The 14,417-nt window shown below is 41.9% G+C and overlaps 1 protein-coding gene across 9 annotated transcripts in view; it reads left to right on the top strand.

The window, feature by feature from the left end:
- The window catches only part of LOC117263777 (RNA-binding motif, single-stranded-interacting protein 3), a 385,852-nt gene that overhangs the window by 359,701 nt on the left and 11,734 nt on the right, over positions 1–14,417 (top strand). For all 9 annotated transcript variants that reach the window (XM_078175662.1, XM_078175657.1, XM_078175660.1 and 6 more), the window contains one exon: positions 9,115–9,225. In XM_078175662.1, the coding sequence (XP_078031788.1) occupies positions 9,115–9,225 (111 nt within the window). The remainder of the gene's footprint in view (positions 1–9,114; positions 9,226–14,417) is intronic.

Raw genomic sequence — 14,417 nt, forward strand, 5'->3', positions numbered from 1 at the left:
CAAAAACACATTCTTAATGGTAAATCTCACTTAGGTCATCAATCACGCAGAGAGACTCTCAAATTCACTTCATACTGCCAAGGAGTGCCGGGGTAGCTGCAGTGCCAGCCAAGCGCAGCATTGCTGTCTTTCCCCATGACTTATCCATCCTCTTTCTTTTTCTTTTCCTCACTGTGAACTGTATGTGCTTCAAGTGTGTGTTTGCTGGAATGCATTGGCTCTTACACACTGAAGGTGAATTATTGAATTCCTCTCCGTTGCACCCCAGCCAGTTCTCCCTGGTTCCAGCTTTGAATGGATGCTCGCTGGGCCTCTTAAAATTGAGCCATAACTATCTGCCCTCCTTGGATAGGGGTGAATCGGTGCACTGTGTGATACCCATCTCCCCGCTTGACACGAAAAACGTTTCACAGATTCAGAAGGGGAACATTATGTCGGTCCCATGGATTTGACTGGCGAGGCAGAATTTGAGACGGGGCTACAGTCGTCCTTGAGTTGCTCTCGCCGCTCTTTCTCTCCCCTCTCTTATCTTTTTATCTCTCTCTCCCATCCTCTACTTCTTTCTATACATCTCCCTCACTATTCTCCCTGTTTTTGTCTCACTTCATCCCTCCTGCCTCTCTTACTCTCACTCTCTCTTTGCTACTGCCCTTTCAGAGTACAACTGCAGCTACTGTGCTGCTGCCAGCAAAAATCGTCTGTTCAGGGTTAAAGTTGCATTCATAAGAGAGATATTGTTGCAGTGCCACGGGGTGACTGACGGAGAGATTGAGCGGCTGCACTTTCACCATAAGCTTTTGGATATTACCTCGAGAAATGTTGCGATAGTAGCAGAAATACATTTTGAGACAGAGGCTGATTTGCTTTGGTGGACAGGCTTTATTAGCTCGCTTGCTTTTTTTTAATTGGATTTCTAATCTTTTTTTTTTTTTTTTCTTTTGTAAATCGGGTAAATATTCTGGAGAGATCCTTGAGTGTGAAATGATCCATTTGTCTGCAAAAGGCAGTCAGAGAATGGTTGATCTGAGCGTGGAGAGGAATGGACCTCCCATGAAGACATGACAAATACTGTTATATGCTTCATCTAGCATCCTTATCCTCTCTCATGTGCACACACACACACACAAACACAGTCCAAATCCATCCAAATATCCTCCTCAAGTTACTGCTTTCTTTTTGATAATAATCTCATTATTTTGAACATTTTAAAGTCACAATTAGACATAATAGGGATTGATTTAATTTGTGCACAACGAAGCAAGAGCGTTGCCACCAACACTTTCAATCAGGGCAGATTAGTAACATATGTCCCCTTATTTTCACCTCTAAATCAGAATGAGCTTTAATGGACAAGTATTTTAATTTTTTTATGGCTCCTTTAGACAGCGAAAGTGAAAGTAAAGCAGTCACACTATATTTGTGCTATATTTGTATTTGTGTCTGGCACCTCGCCACTACCTTTTTATAAAGCCCTGATCTCACCTGAGCGCTGTGGGGGTGCGCACCCATAAACGTCCTGAACACAGAAAATAAGAAACTCCAAGCAGAGGGCAGGGTCTCTGCAGAAAAATACACCACCCACACTAGTGGGTCATAAGTGATAATTGAGAGGTATTACTTCTGTACGAGTCTGTTCATTGTTTCTAGATAAATCCTGCCTTGTTTACATTTAAAAAACAGTGAGTGATTAGACTGTGAAATACCCATAATACAATAAATATGAAAAACTGCTCGCACTAACTTGTTTAATTTTCAAAATGTTGGTATCAGTGGGAAAACATTTTATTGTAATCCACTCAGCCTCCTCTGAGATATTGCACATGATTGACAGACAAATGAATCAATAAGTGGCAGGAGACCGATCCATCATCCCTCTTGTTGTCATTTCATTGTGGAGCACAAATAGTAACACAGTAGATAAACATCTTAGCCAGAGGTGAGACATCCTTCAGCGGTGTCTTGCTCCACATGCTAATCTGTTCACATGCATTGTTGTGGCCCCTCAGCTGCTTCATTCTCACACTAACGATTCCCCCTTTTCCCTGTAGGTTCTTGTCGGGTTTGCAATTAAGCTTTTCATAACCGTTAAAAAATGAGATTTCAAATTTACACATGATGGCGAAGGCCAAGATAAGCCGCTATCTGCGTCAGTGTCAACTTGTGAGGCTTCGTTCATTGCTATTCATCAGTGCGGGCTGCTACTTCCTGGCTTAGTCTGTGGCACGTTGTGTCTTGTAGACAGACTGTTGGTAATAGCAGGGCAGCCCTGGTAGTCTCTTAGCCCCAAGGAGGGATTCAGGCTGCAGATTAGAGGGAAAGACCCTCGATGCTGGCTCCCTTTTTGGACTTACCTGCAGAGAAAGGTGCCTGAGGGCGTCTGAAAACTGTGGTCAGAGTCGAAGTAGGTGCAGGCAAAGTCATGGGTGGTGATTGTTAAGCACAAATACAAGAAAAGATAAATGACAGCACATGCACACTCATTCAGATGATGCAGGAACATATAAATATGGATTAAGGACAAAGGCATAGACACACTATCCAGTAACTTATGTATTTTTTTGGCTTCTAGGGATACGGTTTCAGTACCTACAGGTGGGTAAGCCTTTAGTATTTGGGGTCCCTGGCATTCTGTGCTGTATAAAGTTACCAGTCAATCATCAGCAGATGTTCTATAACACCAGGCTTTCCAGACCAATAACGACTCTGTGAACAAGCTCAGTCTGTGTCTGTGTTTCACTGGAGATGGAGAAACGTCTGTGCGGTACCGAAGCATTAGCAGAATTACTGGAAGCCGCAGCACCTCTGCACGTCTCCCGCAGTCTTGTGTGTCACATTTACCCCAACAAAAAAACACACTAACATACACACACCAGCATCAGTATCCAAACCACAGAACCCCACATTGAGAAACCAACTGTCAAATACAGCGAAGAATGTGTTGAGTCAAGCGCGGGTCTCCTTTCATGTGGACGACACAAGTGATGCTTTGTTTGGGTGGAATACAGCCTCGGTCATTGTTTGACGTTTTTGAGGCTTTTAATGTGCCTCGCTTGTCTTTTTTCCCCCAACTTTCACATTTCACCTGTCAGAAAGCACACTCGCTTTGAAAACTTTTCATCGCTCAAGCCCCATTCTTATTTCTTACCAGACTATTAGTGATTTCGTGAACAATACAGATGTCTTCTTGCCAGCAGTGAAACATCAGGACCATCATGTACCCTCTGAGACCCGCAGGATCACCGGTGATCTTAGCAGACAGTCCTGTTTGTAAGAGGCTCTGTTGTGATCGGGTTTTTTTAAGCTAGGTAGCTGTTGTCATAACTAGACAACCTAAGGCATCCATGGGTACCAACCATGTCATGCTTACTTGTCAGGCAGGGGGTTAAATAATGCTCCAAAGTTTGCTAAATTTAGCGAGGGAAAGACTGGTATGGCCATTTTCACAGGGGTTCCTTGACCTTTAGCCTCAAGATATCTGAATGAAAATGGATTCCATTGATACCCACCAGTCTTCACGTTATAGACATGCTTACTTTATGCTATTCCCAAGAAATGGTGTATTGGTTGAGCAATTTCTGGAACTGAAGTGCTCGCCATCCAACTACCGAAAAATCCAATTCTTACAGCGATCTCCAAATATCAGAGATTTTTGATACCAAATCACAGCATAGATTTTTCTATGGAGGTCTATAAGGTCTTGGTGTCTTAATGTGGTACTTTGGAGGGATTTTTGCCATTTTTATCAATTCTTGAGTGGTCAAAAATGGTTACATTTTGCCCCAAATCTGTGTAACAAATGGTATCAACTCTAAAATTGCTGCAACAACTAATGAGACATAAATGAGCATGGATATGGCCATCACATACTTCAAAATGATACCATCAAAATGTTCCAATGCTCTAAACTTTCAGCTAGAATAGGCGCCGAAGTCAAACATGTTTATTGCAGATTTATGAAAAGAAAAACTTCTCATCCTCAGGTTGTCTGCTTTCAGAGAACGTATACTGCTTCTATGTGGCATATACTGTTGTCCTCTTATCTCCCTCTGACGTTCCACTGCTCCCCTAAAAAAGACAAAATATATCTCAGACGTTAAAAGCGCTGGATAAAGTTTATCATTATTATTATCATTACAAGGTGAGGATTGGTGTGTGAGTTTTCACTCGGAGCGAGGGCATTGCCAGCGCCTGAAGGTGGTGATATATCAGCACTGGTTTGAAGCAACAGAGTAGATAGGCAATAATGTTGGCTATTATAACCTGCAGCAGCAACAGAGATGAGCAAAATGACTCGCTGTCATGTTGCTCTGATCGGGTTTTAAGGGCTGATACTGATCACGGTTAAAGTCATCATCAGAGTCAGGATTTGATACAGGCTTTTCTAGGTTTCACAAGAAGTCTCTGCAGAAGACATCCCCAAAAAAAGCTCTTTTTTTCACTTTAAAATGATACGCTGCTGGTCCGCAAAGAATATTTACTTTGGGCAGAGCTTCATTACGTGTTTTAATACTGTTACATCCTGTAAAATGAGCAATTTTGTTCCTTATTTCTTAATTGTTGACTCTCTTTAGACAAAGCACATTTTGCATGTCTTTCAGTCACATGGTCGCAAATAAAAATACAATATCTCTTATGTACATTCACAAAACTAGGTGAATTTCTGTGCAGCAAGGATTTAAACAGCCTCCCTGGCTGCATCATGAGCCTATGTGCTGCTAAACAGGATGTGGTGAACATCCTTTCGCAGTAATGGACCAGGCCGTAAAAACACTCCCTATCTGTATGACATTTATGTATTTGCTTTACCCATTTTACAATTGTTATTTCTGATCAGCAGCTCCAAAGACAAAGTGATGAATATCAGCTGATAGCGATCAGTGCTCCATCAGTCGGAGTGCTGCTATTTACTTGTAATGAGCGTCATTAAAAAACACTGCAGGTTGTAAGATTTTTTACAAGATTTCCTATTTACTGTACATTGTCTCCGGTCGCTGAGAGTATATCAACGTATTTAACAGCCAGGACGCTGATATCATCTGTCTCCTGTCTAGAGCAGGATCAATACCATCTAAAGCAAGATGGGGTTTTCACAGACGCACACACACACACACACCAAAACATGGGCATACATCGAGGAGATCTGTAAACATGGTGTCATATATTTGTAACACGTCTCTAGCGTTCATTATAGAGCTCTCTCGCACACAGAGGACGAATCAAAAACATATATTGTCTATTTGTGTCAGTCTCCTCCTCATTTTCTTTCCTCCCTAGTCTGTCCCTGGACAGACACACAACACGACACACACGCACACTAAAACCCCCTCTCTCACAGACACTCAGTCTCACAAACACAGAAAATCGAAATCACAAATCGGCTTAACTCTCCCTGACACGTCTGTGAATTAAGCCTTTCCGTTGCTCTCCCTTTCCCATTATAAAGGCATTGTCAGAGGCTGAATCAGTAACAGGTAGCCCACAGTTCCTGCTGCTTCCCTCTCGCTCCTCTCTGTCTCTTCCCTTCTCTCCTCCTCGCCTCCTCTCTCTGTCTTTCTCTTCCTTTGTCTTCTCTCGCTGTGTGTCCCTCAGCCTTCCTCTCTAATTCTCTCTCCTCCCTCTCCCCTGTTCGTCTCTCCTCGCTCCCGTCTTCCTCATGACCTCCATCAGCTCTCTCCTTAATCATCTTTCTCCTGTCCCCACACAGTCTTTTTTTTCTATCTCCTCGTTTCCCCTCTCCTTTTCCTTTTTCGTCTATCACAGCCAGCGGTGAAACGGAGCTAAATACTAGATGTTTGACTTTTTTGAAGAAAATATTGAGCTGCCACCTTTGCAGGTTAAGATTCTACACACAAAACAGATTAGTCATGTGATCAGTTTATATACTTCTTGCAGTCGGTTTTACATTGTTGGTTTGCTGAGGTAAAGGATCTGCATTGGGTTGCATCATCTCTTCTTAAAGCTAAAGTTTTGATCTGAAGTCTCTCCTAAGATTTTATTAACTAATACATGATCTTTATTATCATTATATTCCGGTACAATGACATTTCACAACACTTCTCTCAGTAGTTGAAATAGAATAAAAATAAAACAAATAAATACAAGCAGTAAAAAGGCAGTAACGGCAGCATATAAAGACTCATGCAAGTACAACTTTAAAAAAAATAAATGTTAATTGTGTAAATTAAATTTACATTAAAGGTACACATTAACTAATTCACAGAGATAAGTGTTATAAATGCAGATGTGTGTTATAAGTTATTAATAAATAGGTAGTTTCAAAGTAGTCATTTGCTAAATGAGGATGCACCATTAAAACATAAGAAATGTATTTCGGTAAAGTAGTAAAGATTTTAGTGAGGTCTAAATCAGCTGCTAGTGAAGATCAACAGTGTGTCCAGTACAATGGCAAGACACCAACTACATAAACAGAGTAACATCATGAGCTGAAATGTTTGTTTGTTTGCATAATATGCATACAGGATACTCGAGTTTAGAATGAGAGTGACATCTTACTTTGCTAATTTAAATGACACTATTTTGTTGATATTATTACAATAACGTTTTGTGATTTAAGGTCTATTGAGTTAAATCTATGTATAAACAGCTCTATCATTAAACAGAATTTTTCATCAAATGTCTGGTCAGTTAAATCAACCATGTTTCATATCCATTGTTAGATAGGTCACTTTTTAAATGTAACAGGTTACAGATTGCTAGTTATCTTGTTATGAATGTAATAAGTAATGTAACTAATTTAATTACTACATAAAAGTAATGTCAAATATTACGTTTGAATTCTTTTTGATTTCTTTTCTAACAAATGTTTTAAACTGGGCAAAATCCTTCATGTACTCTATTCCGTACATATAAACTTTTTAACTAAAAGAATATACAGATGTAACCCCTTTTTCATTCATTAGAAACTGTAATTAAATTACTTTTTTTTTCCAATAACTGTGACTAATCACAATAACATTTGTTTTGTAATTCAGTTACGTGTAAGTAATTATTCATTCATTAATTCATTTTCCATAACCGCTTAACCTCTTAGGGGTCACAGAGGGCTGGCCTATCCCAGCTGACATTGGGCGAGAGGCAGGGTACACCCTGGACAGGTCACCAGACTATCACAGGGCTGACACATAGAGACAGACAACCATTCACACTCACATTCACACCTATGGGCAATTTAGAGTCACCAATTAACCTGCATGTCTTTGGACTGTGGGAGGAAGCCGGAGTGCCCGGAGAAAACCCACGCAGACATTAGGATAACATGCAAACTCTGCACAGAAGGGCTCCCCCACCCCGAGGTGGCCCTGGGTTCGAACCAGAGACCCTCTTGCTGTGAGGAGACAATGCTAACCGCTGCAACACTGTGCCGTCATGTAACTAATCAGATGTAACAAATTTCTCCCAGATATTGTTCTTATTTTAGCAAGCACACACAAGTGTTGACAATTTACTGTATTTATATTATATTATATTATATTATATTATATTATATTATATTATATTATATTATAGTTGGTGACAGCTAATCTTTATGTTTTCATAGATTATTTTTATCATCATTATTATTATTATTATTATTAGAATCATTATTATTATTATTAAAATAGTAACCAAAAAAGGAGTTCTCGAGGGTTTTTTTTTAGGTTTCATACAGTTGCCTAGTTCACTGGTGATATAAAGTAGTTGTATCCAGCCTGAGAGGCAAACACCAGGGTGATAAAATACCTCCACCTATCCCCAGTGGAAATTACACCCTTTGCATTTGTGTGGTGCATCCTGTTTTCATTTAGTGATGTGTAAATCTCCACTTATTAAACACTTACTATGTTATAATGAGACTTACAAAGAGCTGGTGTAGTTGTGATACTTCCTCCATCACTGATCTCAGCATTCCACCCAGTTTCTTTATTTTTTTTTGTGCTGAGGTGAAACTCCGGGTAGGATCACATGAAGCTTGCATATCGAGTGGGAGAGGGAGGGAGGAGGGGGAGGATGGAGGATAGAGAGAGGGAGAGTTAGCTGACTGTGTTGTGAATGCAGGGAGTAGACAAGCAGAGCGATTCTGACAGGCTGTGTCTGCACAGTTTGTTCTCCAATAGGCCCACACAGAGTCACCAGTGGGGTGCGCACATGCACGCACACACTCGCACGCACTATCGGAGTTGCACGCCCATACACTCACACACATAGACACTGTCAGTCTCTTTGACACTTGTGCACTAATGCTTTTACACACAGTGTGTTGCAAGCTTACCTACAAACACACACAGACACACACAAAGCGAGAAGAGAGGCGAGCCGAGCAGAGGAAAAGGGCTTGGTTTTGAACGCGTTCCTCCCGAGGCTTCAGTGCTGGGGAAATGGAGCTATCATGACAAGGGATGAAAGAGCAACAATGGTTTCATCACTTTCCCTCATGTTCCACTGCACCGTGAAAAAGAAGCTTCTAGCGTTCTCATCCGCCCGTTAGGGAAAACATGCCACGCATTATACCAAGAGGGGAGGCTCCGGAGTGAGTGAGCAAGTGAGCGAGAGACAGAGAGAAAGCATCCTCTCTCAGAAATCAATGAACCGCACAAACCCATATTGTTGATACATCAGCAGCAGATATTGACTATTTTGATGGACCAAAGACAATAGTGTGTATTGATCTTTGAAAATGTCCCTGTGTTCTGTTGCTGTATATCGACACTGTCCCTCTTCGCTTCTTCTTCTCTGGCTGCTTTGTCCTCGTGTCACCCCTGCCTGCGCCCCACCCTTCTCTCTTCCTCTGTTTATATTGCTTTCATGTTTCTGACATTCCACCTCTTCTCTGACTCCTCTCCTTCCTGTCCTCTTGTTGACTTTCTCTTCTTCTCTCTCTTCCTTCCTTTAACCCTTACCTACACAACCCACCACACCCTGTCCTCTTTATTAGACACCCTGTGACACCCTGACCACAGAAATCAGTTCGCTTTTTCATTTTTTATTGCTGGTGGTGTCTGGTTTTGGTTTGACTCTGTGGGACTATCAAGCACTTTGTGGAAGCAAATAAGAATCAGAATAAGCAGTAAAACAATATGCACAGTCTTCATCATGTCTCCGCTCTCGTTCCGCCAGGGTGCAGTGATCACGCCAGCCATGGACCACACTATGTCCATGCAGCCTGCCAGCATGATGGGCCCTCTCACCCAGCAGATGAACCATCTGTCCCTGGGCACTACAGGAAGTGTGAGTACTCCTCACTGTGCTACAGAGAGGCATGCACATACCAAAACACACACGCCCAAACACCAAACCTGTCTAGCTGCCACAATCCACACGAGGGAACCTCCAAGTCGACAAACTTACTGTGCCATCAGAGCATCGAGTACTTGGACTGACGCTTATTGATTATTATTGATTTGTCAGTGCAGTTTACTGTTATCAGTTTAATGCTAACAAGGGTAGCCATTACACTAGCTTAGCTTTCTGAAGCTGATTTGTTGCTAGCACAGCCTTCAAATTTACTGTTTGGCTGACTGATATGTGCTTTACTGTATTTACAGTGAAATGCATCCTAGTGCACGTTTAATGCAGTGTAAATTCTTATTTTAATGTAAACTCAATAGTGCATGTTTGACCATTTCTTCTATGAAATTTTAGGGGAAGTTCAGCCTCCCTTGTTGTCTCAGAGCAATCGCCCCTGGTCTGCACATCATTTTGCATGTCTAAAGGCATCCTCGTTCAGTTTGAAGCATTTCTATTTTAAGTATAAATGGCATGAGTTTGCCTGTGGGTTGGATCTATCACAGAGAACACATTGCCAGGGCAAAACAGCTGGTATAATTTGCTCCTCCTCACCCTGCCAAGTTATCCCACCTTTCAAAACTATGCACCATGACAACCTCTATTTTATGGAGGACTTTACACCTACTGAGGGCAAGGTGTAAGATGTAAGTTGTAATTTATGCCTAAGTTGGAACTGTTTGAGCTGATGCAATCCTTTAAGTGTTAGTAGCGCGTAAACTCTAACTGAAATTAGGAATTGCATTCACACTTGGCTACGTTTGAACGGGTCCATGTCATTGGTCCGACAGCCCATTGGTTCAACATCCCATTAGTCCGACTGTGCACCGCGACCGGCTCTGGGTCAGCTGGGAAAGGTTTGAGGCGGAGCAGGCTCACGGCTTATGTGTTTGTCACTTTATTTTTCATTTTAACCCACACCATGATCTTTTCCTGACCCGAGCCAAGTGGTTTTTGTGCCTAAACCTAACCAGACCTTAACCACAGGGCGTCATGATGATTTCGGAACGGACTTCGGAACCAATGGGCTGTCGAAACAATGGGCAGTTCCCGTTAGAACTTCAGCATAGCTGGTACAAGCCAGTGCTGGCATGCTACTGATTTGATGTCTTTATGAATCCAGTGCCTTTGGTCTAACTCTTGTTGATGGCTTCTTTTTGTTGTCCAGTGCTTTTTCACAGTTTCACAATTGCTTTTGGTAAAACACTCAAAGGCCAACTGCTGTCTTCATCCTTTGTTGGTAGTGTGTTGAACTCGCTACATACTGTAGCTGTCCACCTACAGTGCTCGCACAGTGAGGGCAGGAAAAGGCTGCAGTACAAATAGTCAAAGACATGGCAGTGAAGGACCGATGCAAATAAAATGTTATCTAATATTGTGCCATGTCACTGTCAGTGAAATTATGTTGGTTTAATAAATTAATAATACAGAAAATGATGAATATGATTAGTGATATCATCACCATTAAAAGGAAGACATAAACAAATCTTCGACCAATACCCTCAGTTTGAATAAAGTGATTGATTGGATTAGACAAATTGGTCATTTTTATTAAATCAACTTTGGTTCTGGTAGATTGCTGCTAGACTGTCCTGTTAATACAAGTGCGTATCTCTCCTCATGTGCGGCAAGTGGGAGAGCAAACAGTTTTTGAGTGTAGTGAAAAAGTTGTTTTTGAAATCCAACGAATATATACTGACACAGAAAATTAAATTAGATAAAAACATGTATTAAATTTTGGAAATTATTACATTGATCTTTTAATAAATACCTTTTTACTTCTGAACTTTACAATGCTCGGGAGCAATTGGAGCAATCCCATAGGTATGTATACAGACATGGATGAAACCTCTGTCCTTATTTGTGCACATTTTCTAAAAGCTTACAGATACGGATGAAACAGAGCAGTACCCCCCCAGAACTCATGGGGGCAGTGTAGTGTATTTCAAGTTAGACACGACCATAGGATGCGATGAAACTTTTCACTCCATCTATGCCAACATAAAGGATGCATGAAAGTATGTAGGTAGTGACAAAATTTTAAATGAATTGATCCATCTTCGCATATATAAATAAGCCCTTAGAATTCAAATTTTAAGATTTGAAGCTTTGAACTATTTGGCACAGCCTTACTAGACTGATAAAGGCATATAAATGCAGGAAGTAGCATGAGTTTCAGTTTTCTAGGGGTCAGTAAACCCATGGTTAAATTACATTCCCTTAGGAGCAATGAATGCTCAAACTTTACAAATCCCTTTATAAAAAGGTGCGCTTCAAGTGCGTTGTGTCCAGCATTGCAAAACATCTGACGGCCTGCATCTGCTCTTTGAGACAGAAAGTTAAACACTTAGAGAGAAAACAGCAGGTGTCCATTACACAGCAGGTTTGGGTCAGGAGGACCATGTGGAGGCCTTTTATCTTTGGGGAACATTGTTCATTTGGTTCGAACACAAAGTACACATCGAGTAAGAGATGGATTTTACATTTCCTTTCAAGAAAGCCAAGCCTTCTTAGGCTGTCGCCACATGTGCTCTGCCACAGAGCTGCCGTACCATTTGTTTTACACTGCATGCATTCACCGCCAGATATTGAGAGAGCATGTTTCCTCCCTGATCTTCCACATTAAACAGATTTCCTGTGAAGTCGAACAGTGTGACAGGCCTCTCTGTTCTCCACCTTCCTCACTTTCACCCTCTAATTTCTGTTTTTCTCACACTTTCTGTCTCCCTCGCTCTCTAAATCGCACATCAAATCTATCACTCCATCTTTATTCCACACAGACACACACGCACACACGGTTACAGTCGCCGCCCCCTAAAACCAGGAACTCCCCCCTGTTTTAGGATCAAGTCGACTTAGAGGTGTCGCACAGTTTCTGAAGCCTGACTTCCTGCCCTAACCCCGCTGCCCGGGGGCAAGCAAGCAGGCAGCTTTGCTCCGCCACTACGTTTGATCTGTGTGTGTGTGAGTTTGTGTGTGTGTGTGTATGATTGAAACAGTGCTGTATTGTACACTTACCCATGTGTTTCCAGGTGAGCTGTCAGCAACTGTGACGCCATGTTGGCTCTGTCAGGAATGCCCCCTCCCTAATCTGCCCCAGCTGTGCTAACAGCCAGGATTAGAGACAGGCTAATCTATGATGATGGCTTCTGATGTTTGATGGGTTGTATTAGAGGAGAAAGTGGGTTAAGGCTCTCTCTCTCTCTCTCCTTTTTTTTTTTTTCATTTCTGGTTTACTCTCTCTGCCTCTCCCCTTTCTGCCTGCCTAGCTTTCCTGAGGCAATGTGCTGTGTAGCATAACTTCTCTATGGCTGAGCTGCACACACGGCATGCCACACTTGATCATCTATGGGAACTGAGACATGTTTCCTATAAAGCCTATTCTCAAGCCAGATGTGAAGGGCCTTTCATAATGCCTGATTGAGAAAGCCTGTTAAAAGTGGGTTAGGAACCAGGGTCTGTAACTACCCGTGTAGTAAACTGGACTTGATGCCGCACATTCCTCACGTGTACGAGAATGTGGTGAGGTTGTTTTGATCGCCCCCGCTGGTCACGTGATTTAACGTTCACCACCAAAGAGCACCTGCAACGAGCAGCGTCTCCAAAGTCAACAACTTATCGCGACTGCCTCTGGCCGCTGACGGAGAAGCCACACCTCAGAATACTCTTGGCTGTTCCAGGACTCTCTGCGGCTGTTTTTGTGTATGGCTGTGGCTTTCTTCTTCTCTCCAAGAAAAGAACCAAATGTTCCCGGTCCGCCCAAGCTGTGACACTGGTGTGGTGACCGTAGCTTTCCGAGAACGTCGTGTTATTTTGTAACGAGGATCGGCGCGGAGGGTTTGGCCTGTTAAAAAGGAGTGGCGAGGAAAACCTCGCCTCCTAATGAGGAAGCATGGATCAGTGCCCTCTGATGGTCACTGCTTTGGAATTTAGCTGCTTTACCAGAAAATGTTCTGTTTTTTAAACGACTTCTTTAGTCACTTTGGTGTCTGTCTATCTTGAACGACTTGATTACAGAATGCTAAAGAACCTCAGGCTCACTGTTTATGGATGGCACACATAAACATGCCATCCGTGCTCCTTGCTGATTTATTTTACCATGTTTGGTGCATATTGCTCTGTTACTGATTTATTTACTATCTCCAGGCTCTCACCACTTAACAGGACTCTATCTGTCATGCTTTGTGTTTGCTCATGCCTGTTAGTTGCTGCGCACATGTGGATGTACACATTCTACTCTATCATTTTGGTATTTGTGTGTGTGCTTGCACGCATGTCAGTGTCTGCAGTTGTGCATGAGCGACACAGTGTTTGACATGACAAGAGGTGACCTTCTCTCTGTGTTCTCCATCCTATTCCTGTCATGCCATGTAGAACCCAGGTCTCTGTTGGCATGGTGACAGTGGTGATTGACAGCTTCTCTGTCCCTGGAAGACAGATTTGTGTGAAGCGTTTCCCTCTATTATCTGGGCTGTTTCCCTTGGTTTTCTATGGGAATGTCTAAGTACAGTATGTTATTCTGCATTTCCATAACTGTGCATGGCTATATTTAACCTTTACTCACCCGGGGGAAGTTGCCTGAGCAAGCACTCTCGTGTCTTGTAGCTTCACATTCAAAGCGTAACACATGTTGACACCTGGCTGATTCCCAGTATCACTGAGCAGTCAGGTTCTTGCAGGACCTTGAAAGTATTTGTTCAGAGGGGAGCAACATTTCATGGCATTTCTTAAATTTTGCCCTTCATTTTGAGTGTTTAAGGGCTCGTAGCCAAGAACTATGGTGCAAGAGTTGAGCCACTCGAATGAATTTTAATGTTTGGAATTTGGCGTTCGTGCTTTTTTTTTTTTATGAATTTAAATGATGTATTCTGAATCTAAATTGTGCACTAAATATGAACTTCTGAATTTGAATATGTTCTTAATTTGTATGTGCATTAAATGCATCAGCTTACAGCGAGCACCAGACTCTGCAGTGCAGTTGAATCTTTGCCTGGCACTCAGGATCTTGATTACAGAAAACAGTCGTAATTCTATGATACAGAGTTTATTGTTTACACTATAATATGGGTCTGTAAAGGCAAATCCCTCTGGTATTTTAACTTAAAGCTTCACATTTAATATTTTTAAATTAATAA

The sequence above is a fragment of the Epinephelus lanceolatus genome, chromosome 16 (genome assembly GCF_041903045.1).
Source record: "Epinephelus lanceolatus isolate andai-2023 chromosome 16, ASM4190304v1, whole genome shotgun sequence".
Classification (NCBI taxonomy): Eukaryota; Metazoa; Chordata; class Actinopteri; order Perciformes; family Serranidae; genus Epinephelus; species Epinephelus lanceolatus.